Source organism: Larus michahellis, chromosome 5 (assembly GCF_964199755.1).
Source record: "Larus michahellis chromosome 5, bLarMic1.1, whole genome shotgun sequence".
Lineage (NCBI taxonomy): Eukaryota > Metazoa > Chordata > Aves > Charadriiformes > Laridae > Larus > Larus michahellis.
The window spans coordinates 73,894,077-73,907,335 of record NC_133900.1 but is presented as its reverse complement, the minus strand read 5'-3'; the positions used below and the strand labels follow the sequence as shown (position 1 = coordinate 73,907,335).

Below are 13,259 nucleotides of genomic sequence, written 5' to 3'. Positions count from 1 at the left end.
ATGCTTGGGAATGGCTCCCTTCCACATCTTGCTGTCCCAGAGCCCACCACATGTGAGACGGCTGACACGTACCCTCAGTTACAGCCTCAGGGGCCTCCAACTCTTCACAAGATCCTTTTAAGGCAACTTATCGCATTCTCATGGTTGTTTCATCCCACAGAGACTGTGGAACACAGACTTCCATGCTTCTCATGACAAATACTCTCCACTCCCTCCTACTCCGACTACCCCAAACCTTCTTTAACATATCACCTCGATCCTCTCTACCTCAAGGCCCCCTTCTCTTCTTTATTCTTGACTCTGCTCTAGGCTGAATTCTCTGTACCTCTTGTCCCAAGCCCTCACCTTTTCCACAACAAAATCCCCTCTTCTTATATCGTATTTTTGCACACTGCTGTAAAGACCTGCCATTCACCATCAGGTTTCTCAATTACTCACGGCTGCAGTACCTCCTTTCAATTCACAGCACTAAACTCTTGTGTTTTGCCCTTCCTCCTGCCTGCACTGCCAACCTTGACATTCTTCCCAACAGGGAGGAAACACCTGCTCTAACACAGTAGTTATAGAAAGATTTTCAACAAAAAAATACAGAGATTTTAGCAGAGATATCCTCTTTTCTGGTGCGCACAGCAGGCAGACCTGTATCCCTAAAACCAGCTTACAAAATCTTCTACTCTGGCAGCAATGAGGTAACACAACATAAAGCAGAAGCATCTCTGAAAAGCTGCCGTGACAGTGATTTACTATGGTACAGGACATTTTCATGGCTTTTGCACAATACAAATGGTACTAAATCATAACCAGGAGACATGGTTCGGCTTGTGGGATTCTCAGGCTAAGAGAGTTTCTCAGAAAGAAACTTCAGCCAGTTGCAGCTAGGTTCATTCTGAAAGACAAACAATAAAAATATTTCAAAGCAAAGTCTTCCCTCCTAGCATGTTTCTAGCGCGGGACTCTAGCCAGCAATTTGTACGTAAGGCACTGACTGTCATATGGGGATGGATAACAGCCAAAAGGTCAGGCAAATTTCTGATGCTACAGCATTTCTTCAGTAAGTAGCTGCCAACAGGGCACAGAGCTCATGGTCCCTGGTCACCAGGAAGACAAAAACCTCCAGGTCCTTGCTCTACACTTCGCCTGCATTTTGATGTGAGTCACCAAGAGAGGCAGGAAGGAAGATGTTTGGTTCTATTTGATGTAAGCTTCTTTAGAGACACTGCCAGGCATCGAGGGGAGAGAGAAAAATGTTGTTTCAACTTGGGTGCTCTATACTTAACACTCCCCTTTCTGAGATACTTGATCACTTCGTAACCCAACAGAAGCCAGTTTCTATATGTATACTGCTGAGATCCAGATCTGTGCTTAGTTAAGTACTGCACATTAGGGCTATTCTTTCCAGAAATAGATTTCCATTCAAATAAAGGCCTGAGGCTTTATATGTAGCCATATGGATTTCATACCTGCCTACGTAGTGGACTACAAACCACTGCTGTCCTCCATGATCCTGGCAATACTGATATGATTTGAATTTATGCTTGTTATTCTTTGAGGACAAAGTCTTCATTGCTCAGTCCTAAGAGGACAGTCAGAGTTACAGCTGCAGCTACACCAGGTAACGTTCACTAGGAAAGCAAAGGAAGGCTCAGAGAAGCAGAATAGGAAGTGCTGTAAGTGATTCTACGCTGCAGATCACAATGTACATGTGCTCCAGACAGGGGTAACTAAGCTAGCAGAGGTACTGAAAGCAAGCCCTTGGCAGTATGAAGCCATTTACCCTTCTTATTCTCACTTCCATTTAACGTTAGGGCCAACCCATATTGCTCACTGTCCCACCAGAGACACAAGACAAAAAAATGCCTTGGCCTGCAGGACAGCAGGTCTCCTCAGCAACTAGACTTCCCTCTGCTGACTCTAGTGCAAAAGGGTACCTGTACAGCACATCATCCCGTAAAACTGCAGCAGCCGGCAGCACTGCTCTGGCTTCTCTCCAGAAACCGAAGCCAGTAATCCCAGAATTCCTTTTAGTATCAAGGTTTGTGGCATTTGCCCTGAGCAGATGTGGCACAAAATGTGGGAAGCAACACCCTTCCACACAATAGGATCTGCCTTTCTCCAGCTTCTAGCCTAAGCTGTCTTTACCACCACAAACAGATCTTTGCACTTTGTTTTCCAAATGTTATTTGCTGGGCAGTCCTCTAGAGCTATTATCCCAGACGCCCTGCAGTTTACCTTTTACACATCTACACCAAGTGTTTTTCATTTTGTTTTGGCCTCCCCATTTCTGCACAGCTGAATGACCATCAGAGGAACGGTTCCTGCCGAAGCATGCCTGACTTCTTATCTCCGTGTTATTACAGGAGGACCCAGCACGAGCATTACTTGTTGTGCCACAAATGCAAGAGTGATGGAAAACATGCCAAGAAGTGGGATCCCTGTGAATGTTTGCCCAGGCAGGCCTGTGATTTGTTATTATCATTTCACAAGCTTATTATGATGACACTTAAAAACTCTAGCGAGTACAAAAAAGGAACCCAAGGAAAAAAAAATAAAATCAGTAAAATTTTACCCTTCACGAACAACAGAAGAGCACTAGCTGCCTTCAGTGTGGTTTACAACTAGTGCAAACTTACCAGCCAGATTTATGAAAATTCAGGAGTGACAATAAATTCTAGCTCTGTAGAAAGCTGTGTGTTACACCAATTGAGGTTAGCACAACTCTCTGCAAGTAAATTCCAATTATGAACACCATAAGCATTTTCTTGGGAATCACAGCATTTTCTACCTACCGAGCAAAGTTAGTTTGGTCTCAAGCCTGATGGCAGATTCAAGCAGCAGCTCCTCCCTGTTGTCAATACTGGTTTCTGCTAAAAAATGATGATTTAACCATTCTGCATATTCTGCATCACTCATCACCTAGAGAGGGAGAGAAAACATACGGCACATATCTACACTGTGTTTTCAAAGGCGCCTCAAAAGTGTCCTCACAGTTACTTCTGCTGTCCATATACCAAGACCGTACACCTACACAGCCTGTACTTGCACTTTGCATAAGGTTTTGTAAAGAGGTTTCTTGCCTGTTTCAATCCCTATGGAATTTAACTTCTCAGCAGGTCTGCATTTAAAATGGAATCTCAAAACATCACTTAAGTTTTGCATCCAGACTTGTAACGCTGCAAACTGTTTGTGAAACCCAATAAAACAGGTCTGACTTCATTTGTTTTCTGTGGCTGGAATTCCAATCAGGGAAAGTTTCACACAAGGAGAACTGCTCAGGAATCTTGAAGAAAAATCAGGCTATTTGACACCCCTGACTGCGGTGTTTTATTGGGATGTTTTAGAATTAGGTTATTAAGCTGCTTCACATCCTGAACTGACAACATCTATGGCAATCTAATGGACGTCAGGAATTGATTTGGGTCAACTTACAAATTCCTCCTGAAAGAACATATGGATAAGCAAAATGTGCCAATGGAAGCATCTGTTTAGAAGTGGTAATGTCTGCTCTGTTAGTGATACCACTCAGGTTGGTCACAAACTGCAAACATTCTTAAAAATACGTATTAAAAGGAATACCTTCTTGGCAATACACAGAGTGCGAAGCCCTCTTCTGGCATAGTCGTCCAAATGCTTCTGAGTTCTCTCTTTAATCTTCTGTTCCATTTCTGAATTATTATTAATACCACCTATCACACAAGACGCAAAGAAAGCAAATTAAATATGCATTCTTATGCTAAATTTAGTGAAAATTTTTGAAGGTCTAAAAATACGTTTCAAAATTACCAAACCATTAACAGGTTTTATTTAACTATGAACGTATCTTCATGTTTGCACAAGGTACTGTGGCTGTATCTACAGTGAGCATACAGTGCCCCAGTCTGCACAAGCGGTGAGGGGGAACCCATCTGGTACTGACAGATCTTCAGATGCCACTAGTACATCAAAACATTCTTCTAAAATAAAATTATTTTCTAAAATGAACTGGGCCCCAGACCCCCAAGCAGCTTTACTGTCACTGGTCTAGTGGGAGGGAGCTAAAAGGGCAGAAGGCAAGCCTTTACAAATAATTACGTTATATTACTTTCCAAACCATTTAAAAAAAAACCTTGGAACATCTTCTGAACTTAAATATATTTAGGTATTTATTTCTAACATACACAGATACTACTTTCTCTTTACTGCCTTCAGTTAAAAATCAATGACTGTTCACTATAGTGTATGAATAAATCAGTTAGTGCTAAACAACATGATGCATGCCTCCTGTGGCAGGTTCAAAAAAAGTTTACCCCTGAACAACAGGCCCAGCAGGAGGCACCACGCAACTTTACAGATATTATTGTTACACCTAGAAACATGGAAATACTCAGTAATCAAGGGGAAAAAAACCTCAAAAAGCACTGATCGGGGACATCTGCTACCGACACCTCTTGTCCAACAGCTCAGAAACACAAACGTAGGTAAAGGCTAGAAAGTATCTCATTCTAATAAACACCTCTCCCTGTGTAGCAGAAGCCAACTATTCAAGAAGATGACCTTACTTTATAACTGGAAATACTTTAATTGGCTCCAAAGGCTCTGCTTAGACACCACTAAGTCCTTTGAATAACAGCTGCTTCTCTGTTCTCCATTTCTATACCAGCACAGCCATATCTAGATGCCAAGTGATGCTACCTTTGTAGGTTCCCTATAAGGAACTATTCTGTTGGGTCACTTGTCTCTTCTCATGAATCAGGCCATCTGTTCACCTGTACTGAAGAATGACAAAGGTGAGGAAAGAATTAGAAGTTCTATAGATACCTTCAGATGCAGTTCTCAACAAATCCATCATGACTGAGTCTGCACCTTTCGTGTACACCACCACTTTGTTGGAGACTGGATGCCGAACGACCACTGACATCCTTTTCCGCACTGAATCAAAGGGCAGGATATGCAAAAGCTGAAACGTTAAAGATCCCAGACCTTCAAAGTCCACAGTTACCTGATCTGGCGCCCTAGACTGTAAAATACATCTGTAAGCCCTAGCAGCATGAACCAAGGCAGCTTCATCTGGACTCTCGGCTTCATAACATAGTTTAGGTAAGGGAGACAATTCAATAGATGATGCAGCGCTGCTGGGTTCACCGTCAGCAGCTACATTCACCATATCTAGTTCTTGAGGCACTTGGGAATTTTCTGGGCTCTCAGTACTGTGAGGTTCAGCAGCCCTTTGAGCAGCTCCATCCAAAGCAGGTGAAGCCAGTTTCATTCTGAAAAGAGACAGTTTGCTCACAAAACTATTGGGGCTTTCAGATGATGCCTCTTTCACACTTGGAGCTGGGGAGGAACTTAGTCTCCGCACTGACAATCTCTGGAACATCTGCCTGATTTCCTCAAGCGATTTAATAGGCATCCTACCCAGCGAAGAGAGTCGCATCTGGAACAGAACAATTAGAGAAAACATTTATGTTAAATTCTTTGTATTTTATTACATTAAAGAAAGACAGATGACAAACTATATCTGTTTCTTAACGAATGTAGTATCTTAAAATTTACCAGGAGTTTGATTGCTTGTGTTAAAGATAGCCAGTTCCATTAAACATATAACCACGAGCACACTAAACAGCTTCATTACTCCAACTAAAAGAATTGTAAAAATACTTCCGACATGAAAATTGTACTCATTCCAAGTTTGATTTATGACTCCACGTAATAATTGTCTTTAGAACTGTTTCAGTAATGAAAGTTAGCATGACATCATAACTTTTAAATGTTGTGTCAAATGGAACTAAACACTTAAATCCTTGCTCTGAATTAGCAAGGTATTTGTGAAGAACAAACCAACTCCATACCCCTCACAGTAACTAGCTACAAGTACTGTTAAAAATACAGTACCTTATCAATACTTTTTTTCCTCTTTCTTTTTTTAAACCAGAGGAGAAAAGGATCATTTTAAAAATGTCAGTTAATTGTTTTTTCCTTTTGTAATCAAAGCAAAGGGAGCTCATTTATTGATGAACGTGGCCAAATAGCCAAAAATAAGGCCTTCCTACCTTCTGACGTGGCTGATTGGGGACTGAAACTACAACAGTATTACAGATTGCCAGAGCAAGAAAAAAGTCAGCGATGTACATTGTCTCCAAAGATGACTCGCTGCTTGCTTCTTCTGATTGTTGGTAGGAATGAGAAGAAATTTGACTGAACTTCTCCAGTAGTTGTGTGTCCGGTACAACATCCGTTTCCTATTGATGAAATGAACAAAAGTGCCCATTAGGATATAAGCTTAATCTCGGTCTCTAGAAGTTAAATCAGCTACAGATGAATGAAGTGTAGAAGCTCATACAGCTTCGCTGCCGTCAGATGCTGTTTGTTATACTAGGGAATAGAGGAGCACTCTGCTGTCTTCACTGCCCTGTGTTAGTCCACTGAAAATGGCAAACTTCCTGCCCAGAAGGGTAAACGGCAGAGCTGTTCATAGACACTTCAACAGAGATTAAGTATAACAAATGCTATTTAGACATCTTCAGGTACAGAAGCAGAGCTTTTACCTCTTGTAACCTCCACTAAATATTAGTCATCTAGATATTTCCCATTAAAAAAGAAAAGAAAACGCTAGAAACCTCTTAAAAGAACAAACTGTTATTAAGATGAAGCTGGTCATTTTAGCTGGAGTGATCACAGACTCACAGCAGTAAGAACCAAAGCATACACCTTCATGACTCAACAAGAATCTGCAATGCCAGCTGCAAATAGGAAGGAGCCAAGCAATCATGGGAGGCTCTGGTTTTGATGGGAGAGAGAAAGAATTTCTTAAGTGACAAGCACTCTGATCAAATGGGGATAAAAACATGAGTTACTTCATGCGAAGAGAAAGCTCTGGGGAGACCTCATGTGGCCTTTCAGTACTTAAGGGGGCCTACAGGAAAGATGGGGACAAAGTTTTTAGCGGGGCCTGTTGTGGTAAAACAAGAACCAATGTCTTTAAATTAAAAGAGGGAGATTTAGATGAGATATAAGGAAGAAATTTTTTACAATGAAACACTGGCCCAGGTTGCTCAGAGAGGTGGCAGATGCCCCATCCCTGGAAACATTCAAGGTCAGGTTGGAGGGGGCTCTGAGCAACCTCATCTAGTTGAAGATGTCCTGGTTTATTGCAGGGGAGGTTGGACTAGGTGACCTTTAAAGATCCCTTCCAACCCAAACCATTCTACGATTCTACTTCAGAAATTTAGCATCAAAACCAAAAGCTTTTACTTACAATGGGGCTGCTGAAAGCAACATGTCCTGGGTGGGGAACATCACCTGCTCCATCTTCCCTTCCTACTGCAGGGTAACTCCCAGAGAACTGATTCAAAGACTTTCTGTTCAAAGGTTCATTCACAGCTCTGCAGTTGTGCCCCGGATGTTTTGACATATGGGTCGAAGAGCCACACTGACGATCAGCTGAATCCTCATCCTCTGAATCCAACTCTTGATAGGATTCCAACCTCTTTGCTGTGGAAAGGAAAACAACATTATTGTTCCATGAGTGAAAAGAAACTTGCCTAAAACACTGCCTGGAGGTTCAGGAAACAAAATTTTATAGTAAGGAATTTAGTATACAGTTAAGAATAATCCACCATTTATGAAAAATAAAACCCATAACAAACCATCACACTGACTTCCTGTTTGGGACACTGCACTTCAAGAGCAACACTCCGCTGGAGTGAATCCAGAAAAGGAAGCAAAAATGATGAGGTTTCTTTTCCTCCTAGCCAAAGCACAAGAACTCAGCTATGTTCAGGAAACACACTGCTGGATTTGCTAGCCTGCTAAGTTCTCCTCGTTTCCTGTTGTCTTCTCTTTCTGGAACATAAATGAAAGCCACCTGTCCCTCATCCTGCCATTCTGATGAGTCCAAGGAAAGCAGGGAGACCAGAGCTTATACATTCCTTGGCAGGCCACCTCTCTGATGCCAACATGAATTCAATAAAATAGCTCTTTTAAAAAAAAGATAGGTGCAAACATAACAAACCATGGCTCTCCACAACTACCAAATATATTTCTCCACACGTGGTATTGATACATTTTACCAGAAAGCAGCAACAGAGACTTAGTATGTTTGCAGGAGTAGGTTTGGACAACACATTGCCCGTTCCACTATGCTTCCAGGTTCTTGACAAGACCGGATGTCCTTACTTCTGTCTTAAGTAACATATGTGGCACCTCTTCTAACACCACGCTGCTCTGCTGCCACCGTCCAAGAGGCACATGTTGCTTTAGAGAGCACGCTGCATGGGGGCGCCTATATGAAGGATTTTACTGAATCACAGTCATTGCTGTTGTGTGCTTCCCTCATGTGCATCCCTGGGCAATACAGGTATAAACACAGAAATACATGAACAGACAAAGTGGCTTGCATGCAAAAGACTGTACTGTCTTGCACTGCAGCTCTTACTATATGTAGCAGGAGCCTTGCGATTAGCAGTCCTGTGCAACTGGCCAAACGTAAAACAGGACTAAAACACAGGACCTCCGACATTTTTCAAACTGATTTTTAGGGCTCACATAATTTCTAGATTTGTTAGGAAGAAGCACATGCTTACCCTCCAGGTATGAGACAGGGCACAGCAGGAAATAATTATGCACATAATTAACACACTAACAATTTTGGAAGATAACTCTAAGTGAACTACTAGCAAAAGTACGTGGTAGACATACTTTCCCTGCCACAATAAGACCCGGATCAGACACAGCTACATCATTGACACAACTCTCCAGTTTACCTCTTCTGAAATATTTTTCCTTCCTTTAGTAAATACTCTGAAAATATATTCCATTTTTTATTTAAGTTGTTCCTTCCCCAAGTTTGAAACTTAAAAATATTTCTTTCTCACTTTGCTGCTGTCATCCTTCCCAGTATAATTATGCAAAGCCAAAGAAGCACCTGGACACCCACACCACAAAATTTTCAAAATATGTGCAGAAATTACTGTAAAAATGGTTTGTAACCATCTGCTCCTGTGACATGACAACAAGAAGGGCTGAACTGATTCATTGCTGTGGCCAGCAGGGTGTGCCTTTTGCTCGCAGTTGTGAGCGGTTTTATCTGGCAGCAAAACCACCAAAACAATAAAAGGAGGTTTGATACACAGCTGGGCTTTGTGTGTCCCCCTCTCAGCACCTCACCTTTGATCTCATGGAATACTTGCATTGCCCACCAGCAAAATACCAAATGTCTGCAGCCACTAGTCCTTACATACAGTAACAGTAATAAAAATTCTGTGGTTTTAGCTAATTAATAAAATAGCTAATCGAATCAAAGACCTCATGCCACTCTGATGAATTTTCTCTTGTGTCTGGACTTCTAGCTTCTGGCTCCCAGAAGGCTTCAAGTAAGCTCTCACGAAATGTACACTAGAAGATGACAATGAGGCAGCAACTATCCAGTAGCACTGCTTGTTGACTTCCTGGCTAACAATAAACAGGTGTATAAGAAAAAAGCAAGAATACAATAGTCATTATTTTTGATGGAGGTGCTTATCTTTGCAGCCTTAACACAGGCTTGTACGCACATCTGCTTGACTTGTACCTTAACATTACTGTTAAAGCTCTGACTTCAGCATGTATTTCATTTGACAGGGGCAACAGTACGTCCAATCGGAGCCTTAAGATATACTACATAAAGGTGGTACACTGCTATGGCAGTCAACAGTTGGGAAAAAAAAAAAACCCAACCAAACAAACAAAAAAAGAGAAGAGAGACTAGATGGGCAATCTTCCAGTGTTCTGGGTTCTGAATATTGCAAGGAGAGAAGCAAAACACAGTATGCATGATTTCTTCCACAGTGAGTAAAGAATATTTTGTTTGTGGTAGCAAATATGTTGGAACGTAACTAGCTGCAAGGCAGCACCTTACACACAGTCTGCAAGTCTCTTAATACACTATATATGAAGGGATCCGAACAGTGGGGAAAAATGCACGGCTCTTTCTAAATCAATCTGAATTCATACCTTCCATGAGTGTGTATTGCCACACAAATCTCATGAAGGCCACCAGACCCCTGTCAAAACTTTCAGCTTCTCTGAGAAGAGAAAAAAAACCCATTGTGAACACAAGTTTAGCGTCTTACCATTTTCTTCATGGCAATACTCCTGTCCTGCAATGCTGCATCTCCGAAAAACCATCTTATTTTCAGTGAGAGTTCCAGTCTTGTCAGAGAAGATATACTGAATCTGGCCAAGGTCTTCAGCAATATTCAGTGCTCGACACTGAATTGTTGAGTCTGTTTTCTCATGGTAAAAATCAATGTCATTCTGTATTAAATAAATTTGTCCCAATTTGACAATTTCAATTGAAACATAGAGAGAAATTGGGATCAAGACCTACCAAAATAAAACATGGGGATTAAATAAAACCAAACTCTTTGGCCAGCTGCAAACATGAAGTAGCTCTACTGAAGCCGAAGAGTTACTTCAAGGATATAAATGAGATCAGAATATGATCCATGTACAAAACAGACCAAAGTTACCTGTAATAAAATGATCATCGTCCAGAACATATTGAACCCTGCTAATGCTGGAGGAATCAATTTCCCATCTGGCTCAGGGATGTTGAAAAATGGTATTTCCGAATATCTACTTAACCAAATTCCATGGCCTTGAAAACAAGAAGATGATTAAAGTGAGTCAGTTATATGTAAACTGTATCACAGTTCAAGGTCACGGTGTTCGCTGTTACGCTCTGCAGTTCCTCCTAAGCTTTTAAACTACCATTTTATCTCTTGAATTTTTCCTCAACAGGAACTCCATTAAAATTAAGTAAGTATCAACGCACACATGAATAAATACCTTACATGCATTTCTACCAAGAGCACATCTATACTGCGTATCTCAGAACTAAAGAAATACTAACTACACTTGATAAACACTTTCCTCTTCCCCCTCCCCGAGAAACCTCTGGCAATTGTATTATCCTTGCTTGTCCAGGTTTTAGTCAAACTGTGAACACCATGTCATCATTATTAAGTGTAGTCTGAAGAAGTTTTTTTAAACATGTTTTAAACATCTTTGTGATTTGTCATAAAAGTTAGTCTGTTTAGATTTACTCAAGCTCACTATTTAATCAATTCCTAAAATAGCAAGTCCTCACAACTCCCCAAAATGCTGTACGTGCACCTCATGTTACCTGAAAAATCCTAAGAGAAAGTACGAGTTTTGCAGTAAAATTAGTGAGAGAAAAGAGAAACGAATCAGAGAAACAGATTCCAGACCTAAGAACTCGCATCAGGAACATACTTCTTGACCACACTCCAGACTAAACATGATAACATGAACTAAAACCTGGCAGCATCGCCAGCTGTTAGGGAATTACACATGGATAAAGGCAGTTCCCGAGATGCGCTGTTAAAACAAATCAGCCCCAAAATAAAACACTAAGCATTGTAGGCTGAGAGAGGAAAATAGCAGGAGTCTGATAATTCTCACTTACCTATTGCACCAGTTAAACACATCAAAATTAGAAGCAGAACACACCAAAGAATATCCGTGTTCACTTTTCTTTCCAATTTACTGCGCTTGTAATGAGGGCCGCTGTTATTCAGCATGGCTTTGGTTTCATGACCTGTAACCACAACACAGGCTGAAATTCTCCAACAGCAGGTATCAGAACCACAAGTGATTTATATTTCTAAAGCTCTGGGAAACAGGACATTTCTGCTAACTAATATTTGAACAGACATTATAAATATGAACAAACTAACTGCTCCTACAATATATGAATTCTGTCGTAAAGAAAACTGAACAAGCTCAAACAAAATCTGTCACGTACACATTAACTTTTAGACTGTCAATAACATTCCTTCCTATAGAAACAATCTAATTCTTGATATTTTCTATATGGTTTCTAACATTTTCTACAAAATCATGCATATGCATTACAACTATTGGGCTGGATACATCAAATTGATTAGTTTAAAAACCTGCCCTTTGATACAGAACACTGAAGAACAGCACTAGCTTCAGTTTTGGACCCGAAAAAAATCCTAAGCAAGTAATGTATCTCCATGTCGATTCAAAACCTGGGTTTACCATCACAACTAACAGTTGAGGACAAGGACCTGTTCACACGGAAGAGCTGGCCTCCCATGGATAATCAGGCATATCAGTTCTTTACGTTGCTACAATAGAAACAAGCTTAATCCAGACATGCATTCTTAACACTTCTAGCTACAGCTGCCTTCTGCTGAATTCAAGCTTTCACTCTCCTGATTTCCCTTTGCACTATACTGTTTCTTAGGGCACATAACTCTGTCTCGTTTGCAAGGCAATCTGTGAAAGCCAGGGTGGTTCACTAACCTGCATACACCACTATGCCTACAACAGCTTCTGTGTTTCTTACTGTACATCCTCGGAGCAGTAAGTTTTCCTTGCTGAGGCCCACTCGATCCTTGTTTGAATGTTCACTGAAAAAAAAGCACATTGCTTCAGCTGTAGGACTCCAGCAGTTACCAGTCAGGCTTTGCAAAACCATTATGGAGCAGATTTCCCAAAGAAGCCGCTAGTCACTGACTGCCACTCTGACATTTCCGATCGGACTTTTCAAAAGAATGGAGCAATGTGCATGCAGATCACCTTTGAAAATCCAGGCATGTAGGCACCGTATTAAAATTTTCTTGTGTTTACAAGCCTAGCATTTGCCAGCTGGCATGCGAGAGGTAGGCAATACTATTGAAAACAGCTCAAGACAAACACTGGAAGTCTGAACGCCTATGACTTCTACCTGGATTGCCAACGTCAGAAAAAACTGGAACAAAATATAAAATCACATTTTAAATATACAATGAGCATCATTGCTCCTGTGGCATACTTTCAGTGCAGGTAGGCCCACTGTTTGTCTAGGTGTTTCCTCAGAGACTAAGGTTTATGTATATTTCTTTTCATATTTCTAACGTGTCAGTGCCGACAGGGAAGAATATAAACACTATAATTCTCAAAGCCTGAAAATCAGTCACCCCATGAAACAGCATTTTGTTTTCCTCCTGTCTATAGAAAACCATAAACCTCTAAGAAAAAAAGACACAGACAGGCATGTTTGTCAAAAGCAGTTTGAGCAAGTGACTGATGGTTACACAAACCAAATCAGATTACGAGATGAAGCCAGTCCATTTCCAATTCTGAGCAACGCAGCTTGTCCAGTCAGGCCATGGTCCAGGCCAAATAATACTGTAGATATCACATGTTATTAAGAGCAGATTTGAAACAGCTATTTCAAATGTGAAATACACTACTGCAAAACAGCCTGAACT

At 41.0% G+C, this 13,259-nt stretch overlaps 1 protein-coding gene across 11 annotated transcripts in view; it reads right to left on the bottom strand.

Annotated features, from left to right (window-relative positions):
- Positions 1-13,259, bottom strand: part of ATP10D (ATPase phospholipid transporting 10D (putative)) — a 48,480-nt gene that overhangs the window by 12,835 nt on the left and 22,386 nt on the right. For all 11 annotated transcript variants that reach the window (XM_074587978.1, XM_074587986.1, XM_074587983.1 and 8 more), the window contains 9 exons: positions 12,310-12,416; positions 11,444-11,575; positions 10,485-10,612; positions 10,086-10,338; positions 7,232-7,467; positions 6,027-6,215; positions 4,795-5,410; positions 3,574-3,683; positions 2,787-2,913 (listed from right to left, as the gene is read on the bottom strand). In XM_074587978.1, the coding sequence (XP_074444079.1) occupies positions 2,787-2,913; positions 3,574-3,683; positions 4,795-5,410; positions 6,027-6,215; positions 7,232-7,467; positions 10,086-10,338; positions 10,485-10,612; positions 11,444-11,575; positions 12,310-12,416 (1,898 nt within the window). The remainder of the gene's footprint in view (positions 1-2,786; positions 2,914-3,573; positions 3,684-4,794; positions 5,411-6,026; positions 6,216-7,231; positions 7,468-10,085; positions 10,339-10,484; positions 10,613-11,443; positions 11,576-12,309; positions 12,417-13,259) is intronic.